This window comes from Gossypium raimondii, chromosome 8 (assembly GCF_025698545.1).
Source record: "Gossypium raimondii isolate GPD5lz chromosome 8, ASM2569854v1, whole genome shotgun sequence".
Taxonomy (NCBI): domain Eukaryota; kingdom Viridiplantae; phylum Streptophyta; class Magnoliopsida; order Malvales; family Malvaceae; genus Gossypium; species Gossypium raimondii.
Window position 1 is genome coordinate 47455248 of NC_068572.1, and position 8909 is coordinate 47464156.

The window sequence follows — 8909 nt, forward strand, 5'->3', positions numbered from 1 at the left end:
CTAATATCTTTAATAGATTTCTCATTTATTTATTAAAGAAAAAAATTCGGTAAATATTACATATGAAATTTAATTTACAATAATTAAAAAATGAATGCATGAATGAATGTGCAAAATTTAAAATTTACAAACTTGAAGTACATATTTATATTTTTCCAATATTAGATATTAAAAGCAGTATATAAAGAATAAAAAAATAAAATTGGATTAAGTATGTACATATTTATATTTTGCTCAAATCTATTTTTGTCCAAATCTATTTTTCAAGTTTATATTTTTGTATAAACCTTTTCACTTTTCAAATAGATCTTCAGATTTAGCCTGATCACCTGATCATGATCAAATCCACTTACAATCCATTGTCAAATTGAAATATTACAATATATTAAGATAATCAAATATGAAAAAGAAAATTAAAAAGGTTTAATGGTCAAATTTGACACCCAAACTCTCGTCAAAGACAAAAGCTTCTAGTTCTCTTCTTTCTTCATTGCTTGGGTCTCCAAGGACTTATGATGTCCATGCAAAGAAAACCTCTTTCAAGTGAAGAAGATTATAAAATTAGATTCACGAATGAAGCTATGAAGTATGCAACATGCTAGTACCATCTAACTTTTTTTTATGCTATACTAAGGTAATATTGTTAATATGTAAAATTATTTTTTAGGACAAATATTCTCTCAACCAAATTTCAAAGCTTTTTATGTCTCAAATTAAAGAGTTTGCGAGTCGTCTTCAGTGCTTGTGTGTCTGGCTTCATTCCCTCAAATAGTATCATACCTCATGATATAGTGTAAGAAAATATTTTGTATTTTTAGCTAAATTTTACCAAATACTTTTAAATAAACATTTAATGGAATCAGTTGGTCAAATCAGTTAATAAAATCAGTTCGTCAAATCAGTCACTGCATAAGCTATCAACCAATTGCCAAACTGGGCCTATAAAATTTATATTAATTTTATTTAATTTACATATTATAAAAGGGTTATAATTTAGCATAATTCTTTCTTCAAATTAAGTTTATATAAGTTTTATGATTGAAATTATAGACTATTTGTATCGTGAACTCAAATATTATGACACATTTTGTTGTTAAGTATTTATTTTGGGTGAAATTATTGAAATAAAACACTATTACCAAGGAATTAAAACATCCCTTATGAAAATTAATTAGTGAATATTTTGAAAATTTAAATAAACAAATTTCTTAAGTTCATTATTTGCAAATATTAACCTCGTGGAAATTGATAAATATTAATAGTGTATCAATATAACTGTAAACTATATTCTTCTTGATAATTATGTCATGTTCTTGATATGTAAATTAGTGATAGTTATGTTACACTCTGAAACAAGTTGTCAAGTAACATATTTTAATTAATATAAAGTTGCATAAGAAATAATTTTAAACAAGTAAATTCAAAATAAATTAAAAGTAAATAAATATTAAAAAAATAGATACATGTGGCAAAAGGGAGTAATTTTTGAGCAAGTATGATCAGATATGTCATTGAACATATCTTATTCCCAATCACCTATGAAAAAAGTTGTCCATCCCTGTGCTTTTTGTTTTGGAGGTTTAACTACATAATCCTCCATTCACCAAACACTACAATTAGAGAGTTTAACTACCCAATTCTCCATTTGGGTCCAAATAAGCTAAAAAAGCTCAAAATTTTATTTACCAAATAGCCCCATAATATATAACTTTTATATATAAAAAGGTTTTTATAAAGTGTGTAACGCATTGATTTATTTATTCCTATTTCTGTAAATTTTAACATAAATATGTATTTGCTTTAGTGGTTAAGTGATTTGGGTATGTGTATAAGGTTTTAGGTTCAAGTCTCCATTTTGCCAAATTTTGTTATTTTTAGATCCAAGCTTTATCCTTGTTGAGTGGGTTTTTATAAAACTGTCTGTTAATCCATATCAGAATGAGCTTATTGGTTCGAGTGGTAAGAGAGTTGGGGTGTGAAAGGTATTGTATTTGAATCCGTACGTTAGTGAGGATGTTAATTTTTGTTCAGTTGACTGATAGAGTTTCAGTTAAGCTAAAAATTTGAGAAGGTTGTGAGTTAGTGGGTTAGTGGGAGAAAATCCGGGGGTAGGTTGTCATATCTTTGATTTTTATTTTTAAAATTTTTTTAATTAATTTCTCTCTCTTTCAGAATCAATCTAACATTAGTTTTCCTGTTTCCTGCCATTTTCTTTTCCTCTTCTTTCTTACGGTTCTGTTTCTTTTTAGCTGCTGTCGTATCTTTGTTTTTGGTTATGTCAGTGTTTATCGCACGATTCTGGTAAGTGAGACTATGGTGTTCTGTAACTTTTGATTTCCAAAACGCTGGTTAGAGTTATGCTTTTGTTTTGATGAAATGGTGAGTAGTTAAGGGATTGATTTCTGCATATTTATGGTGTAGGAGAAAGTGGTGAGCGGTGAAGTTTTGTCTAGATAACTTAAATCGCGCTAGGTTCTGTTCGTGTCGTTGGTAAATCATGTGCGTTATTTTGGGTTATGTGTCGATTCGTAATTGATTGCTAATTGGGCAATTGAATGCTATTTCATAGGTTTTGAAGGCATCGAGAGTGGTTTCACATAAAAAACCGCACCAGGTGTATACCCAAAACACAAAAAATCGAGCTTCAACGAAAGCCGAAAGTGCATTCTGTCGACGCCACACGGGTGTGTGCCTGGTCGTGTGGTTGGTCGTGTGCGATACATGGCCGTGTGTTCGATGAAGGTATGCCCGTACGAAGGACACGGTCGTGTGGTGGTGTGAGTGTGGTCATGTAGACCACACGGGCTAGACCAAGTTAGGCGTGTGAGTTTTGAGCCATGCCGTGTGGGCCATATGGGTGAGGCCAATCTGGGCGTGTGGGCCACACGGGCATGTGGGCCCATATTTTTAGGTTCAGACAGGTCGTTTTGATTGATTGTGGGCCTACCATAGGGTCGGTAAGGGCTATCCAAACCCTAGATTAGATGATTTAATATTCTAGTAGTTTGCTTTGAGTAGGACACTGTTATGCAAGTCTGAATATTTTTGCTATATATATATGATATCTGTATGCAAGCATGTTAAGCATGATATTTCTGTATCTGTAATCTGTAATTATGTTTGGGGTGGGGATTATATACATGGAGGAAGTATTCTGTATGATGACATTCTATATTCTAGCAGCTTGACTGCATATTGTCTGATACGTGTCGTACTGACACAATATGGTGTGTAGGGTTGGGTGGGTGTTTTTAACCCCACATGGTGTGATGGGATGGTCAGAGTTGGTGTGTAGAGAATGAGGGTAGGATTTTGTATATCTGATCTGCCTATCTGATTCTTTTAACTGTATCTGTAAAGGATTTAGGTCCGAATCTGAATTTGACTGTATATATGATTTCTGTATGATTAGCATGTCTATTTCTATTGGGTTACACACTGAGTTTACGAAAACTCACTTCTGTTTGTTTGTTCTGTTTAGGTAATCCACAGACTTAGGCGGATTGGTGCAGTAGAGTCTCGCAGTGACCACTAGACTATGAATCGACTTTAAATAAAGGTTTTTAATTTACTTTAAGGATTATTTCTTGGAGTTTTGTAATAATTGGACTCTTCGGACTGTTTGGTTAGATTTTGGGATTCGGATTTTTGTATTAACACTTTAACTGCGACGATTATCTAAAACATGGTTTTTACTCAAACAAAGGTTTTCCAAAAATATGAACGGGATTTTCAAATGTAACGTTTTCTATGACTTCCGCTGTAAATTATGTTTTGACAAATAACAGATATAAACGAATATGAATTAAATAACACTTTCAATAATAGATATAAATGAATTAAATAACACTTTCAATAATAGATATAAACGAATATGAGTTATGAAACTTGAATGATTTGACGAAACGACTTAATTTTAAAAACCCTTTCTTTGTGGCATCTCCGGATTCGACCATAACGTCTAAGTTGAGTTTGGGGTGTTACAAAGTGTCCAATAACTTTTATAACACTCGTTATAAATAAAATAATTTTTTGTCATAACTTTAGAAGGTTATTGTTTTACAAATAAGTTATGATAAAAACTATACCAATCTTTTTTTACGAATAAACATATTAATTTTATAATATATATCAAAGATATATAAATAAGTTATGTTCATACTTTTTGCCATAACTTTTATCAATAAATATATTATAACACTTTTATAATATGTAAAAGAAATATAATAAGCTTTTTGGTCATAACTTTAAAAATAATTAGGATTTAAATAATATATATTTTTGCTATAACTTTAAAAATATACATAAATTAGTTCTATAATATAATTTTTAGACTTTATAATATAATAAATCTTTTGCAATAACCATCCCAAACACTTATATGTGTTCATACTTATAATATAAAAATTTATAACTTAAACTTGTATAAAAAATATTTTTAAAAATTAAATTTGAGTAAAATTATTTGCGTAATTACTCCAATTCTTACATTCCATTAAGAATTGAAAAGTATAATTGGGTGCTCCAATTACTCCCAATTTAGTGAAACTCATCAATCACAATGACTACCCAAACATGTCACCCAGATGTAATTACAACCAATTACCAATTACACCCAATTAGGTAGCTTTCCAAAAATTCTTTGCTTTGTGTTTGAGATACTCTTTTTGTTTTTTTATAGAAAAAAAAAGAATTGAAAAAAAAGAGGGGAAAACTTTTAGAATAAAACCAGTAGTTGAATTGGTTAGTTCATTGATTTCTAGTTTGACTGATTTATTCTTTTCATTCGAATAAATTAATAAAAATCATAAAAATTAGAAAAAGTATTTTTTTAAAAGAGAAAATCGGTTCGAACAAATCAACCGCTAATTCAACCAAATTTTATTCCAATTCTACTGTTTAATTATTTATTTGTATTAATTTACAATTACAGGTCAACTAGTCTTATCCCTAATTCTAAATGAATACCCAATTAATTTCTAATCCAACTAACCAATTCAATATTCAAAATATTAAGAAAAAAACTAGTTAAATCCCAAAAAAGAATGAAAAGAATCAAAATTTAATAATCTAATCAAACCCTCGATTTTGTAAAAGTACAATTGTCACCTCAATTTTCTTTTCTTTTGGCTTAATTTAAAAATGTCATGGCTAATAAATTTGTTAACGGTGGGAATATTTTGAGTAACGGAGGATAATTTAGATATTATTTGTAATTAAAAATATATAATTTAAGTATCAAAGAGAATAATTTAACTACTAAAAAAATGGTACCAACTTGGAAGAAATATGTAATTGAAGCGGTTTCTCTTTCATACTTGAACTTAAAAATTCTCACAAAATGGGCCAAGAAACTTTGAAAAGGGCAGAAGCCCAGAGAAAGCCTAATCAAGTAAAGCAAAACCTGCATGGAATGAATTCAACAGTGGCCCAGTCTTATCCACAACAATTTCTAAGGTAAATAAACATTTGCTTCCAGATATTTTTATTCCTTGCAAAACTGCATTACAGTGACACCGACCGCTTTATCTTCACCCAAAAGTTGGGTCAAACACAACTTCTCTTCCTTCCCAAACCCACCAATGATCAAAACCCAATCTTATACCCTTCACCCTTCATTCAAATCTCTCTCTTTTTCACCTCCATGGCAGCTCTCTGTGTAAACCATCCTAATTTTCGCTACAAAAACTGTTGTTCTTCACTTCAGCGACGGGAAACTAGGAGCAGGCACCGTCCCAGATTCCTGGTGGTTTCATCTTCTCATAACAATGATGAATCACTGGAGAGATCGACATCAAGTTCAAAGACAAAGAAAGAAGACAAGGAGAAGAGACAGTTGTTGTTTGGTCGGGTTTTGGGAAGTGTGCAGAAGCTTGGAATAGGGTTGAAGGAAAAGATAAGTCCACAACGCAAAGGTGATTGGAAGGATGTGATGTTGATGAGTTTATCGTTTGCTGTTTATGTTTACATGTCTCAAAAGCTTGTTTGTGCATACTGTGCTTGGATGTCCATGCTCAAACAATCATGGTAGGTTGGTTGATATTAAGCAACTGGCTAATCAGCTCTCTGGGGTTTTCCTTTTTCTTTTTTCTTTTTATTTTTTATTTTCAACTTTGATTATTGTAATTATTGTTTGTTATTTTGGGTTCATTATGAAGTTCTTTTTTATACAATTTTTGGTTTTAAAGGAATTTAAAGTGTATGGCATCCTCTAAGCTTATGTCATGTGTCTTCAAGTTTATATTTCAGATTTGTCGTATGTGTAGATATTAAAGAATAAACCTTCCTAACTTTATATTATACATCTAAAATTTTAACAATAAACTGATGTAAAGTAACCTAAGACTCACTAGAACTAGCTGTTGTTCTGATATGCAAAGCAAGACCTTTCTTAATAAGTAACTCTTCCTAAGGCACGAATATCTGCACCTACCGAACGCTGCATCTTGGCCATATAATCAGCACAGGTATTGTTGGTCCTACAAATGTGTGAGCACCTCAATTGTCAGTCCCTGTTGCAGAGGGAATGAATTCAACGAATCTCTGCAATGCTAGGTTCATTCTCCACTCTCCCGAAACCTCTTTGGCATGCCCTCAAGTACTGCTCAAGCTTCAGCCTGGAAGACAGTACACATACCTACTCCATTGCATACCCGACAACCCATTGAGCTTTGGAGTCCCTAAGAACTCCTCCAACAGCTGTAATTTCCGATTACAGATCCATTGAAGCATCGGAATTAATTTTGACCAAATTCTCCTTAGGTGGATGCCTAGCATCATTCATATCTTGATACAAACTCAAAGAACGATATGCCTTACTTGATGGCACGGACTTCGCCCAAGACAGATTCTTCATAATAATCTCTTTGTTGTTGCTATGGCTTCCTCGAAAGATGGAGGCATTCTTGCTGTTCCAGAGAAACCAAATAATAATAGAAAATAAAGACGGCCACTTGGTTCCCTCATAATCGGCATCCCCTTCAATTTTCAGATTACAATGAAGCCATTGCTGTAAGTTGACACCATTTTTTGGATGAAAACGGGGTCGACTTGGGTTTTGAAAAATAAAAATGAAAACGGGAGTCGCCACCAATCCTTTTTGATGAGATGTGATCGGGTCACCTTGAAAAGTGATTATTTTTAATAAACGATTTAATTTTATTAAAACAACGGGTTTGGTCCATGAAATTCAGAAAAAACGGGTTCGGGAGTCGGTTACGTACGAGGAAGGATTAGCACCCTCGTAACGCCCAAAATTGATACCTAGTTGATTAGTTAATGTCTTAATGTCAAAAATTGAAAACTTTGAAAAAATTTAAAATACGATCCTTAAAACTCGGATGACATGAATTAAAATTCAAGAGGATATTTGGCTATTTGGTTAAACGAGAAATCGAAACCCAACACATTAGGGCACGTTCCTCGAATTTCCGAACGCGAAACATTGCCTTATTTTGAAAGGATATTTGGCTATTTGGTTGAACGAGAAAAATCGAAACCAAGCACATTAGGGCACGTTTCCTCGAATTTCCAAACGCTAAATATTGCCTTATTTAGAAAAATCCTCATCTCGAGAAAACGACATGTCATATCCAATGCGTTAGGACATAACGTATCGAATTCCCGATACGAGAATACATGCCAAAAAAAATTACTTATTTAAAAAGACATTTAATTATCTCGGGTTTAGAAAAGGGATTATGCCCAGTAAGTTAGGACACGATCTTTTCTTAATTCCTGAGATCGTTTAAAAACTTGAATTTAAAAAGATTCGTGTATTTAGATTTATTACGAAAATCGAAACCTAGTAAGTTAGGGTACGACTTTCTCAAATCTAAACACGAAATTTTGCTTATTCAAAAATCATGATTCATCGAATTAATCTAACTCGAAATGGTAGAAATGAAACTCGAGGTTAATATGCGTACAAAATAATATTGAATATGATAGCATAAAAATAATACAAGCAACAATGGTAAGAATGAATAAAATAGACAAATTAATAACATGCAAAATAACAAGTATAAGCAAATAAAATTAAAACATCCTCTTAAAAGAATAATAAAACATAAATAAATAATAAAAAATTAACAAAATTATAAAAAAATATAAAGTATGTATATATATGTGTATTAAAATTATAAAGTATAAAAATATATGCGTGGATATGTATATATGTATATATATGAATTATAAAATATATGAAAAATATGTATGTACATATAAAGTATATAAAAAATAAGTAAGTATATATATATCAAAGATGTATATGTATAGGTATATGATAATAATAATAATAATAATACAAGGTTAAAAGTCATTTAAACTTAGATAAATAAATAGAATAGAAATATAATAATACTAAAATAATGCTAATAACAATATTAATAAATAAAAGGGTGATAATAATATCAATAATGATAACCCCAGAAATAAGATTGATAATATGAAAAATATGATAATACAAACAAGAATCATGCCATCAAACGATGTTAATAAACAATAGAAATAATAGTAGTAGCCACAATAATGCAAAATATAATATTAAGATTAAACCAAAAAGATATCAAGTTAATCGATATGACGATAACAATAGCAGAAATCTAAAAAAAAGGACTAGATCGGGGTTCAAGCGAAGTTAAAGGTAAAAAGCCTAATAAAATAAATAATAAAACGTGAATAAGGATTTAAGTGGAATGCGCATAAAAGGATAGGGGACTGAAAGTGAGATTATTCCCGATTTTAAAATGCACAACTTTAACAGTGAAGCAAGAAACAAAATCATTGGGCAAATTAAAAAAAAAGAATAAAACGAAATAGGGACCAAATTGAAGACATTAAAAATGCGGAAGGACCAATTTTGAAAATATCCCTTCAAGTGAAAAACACGCGGATCCTCCTGGTAACAA

The 8909-nt window shown here is 31.0% G+C and overlaps 1 protein-coding gene across 1 annotated transcript; it reads left to right on the forward strand.

The window, feature by feature from the left end:
* Positions 1-5490: 5490 nt before the first annotated feature.
* LOC105791762 (hypothetical protein) lies at positions 5491-6191 on the forward strand. The gene has a single exon (XM_012619974.2). It carries the CDS (start codon positions 5645-5647, stop codon positions 6029-6031), a length of 387 nt encoding a protein of 128 aa, XP_012475428.1. The 5' UTR covers positions 5491-5644; the 3' UTR covers positions 6032-6191.
* The last annotated feature ends 2718 nt before the right edge of the window (positions 6192-8909 follow it).

Bases quoted from the DNA above. Each gene is read 5' to 3' on its own strand.
- LOC105791762 (XM_012619974.2), top strand. From the start codon at position 5,645: ATGGCAGCTCTCTGTGTAAACCATCCTAATTTTCGCTACAAAAACTGT.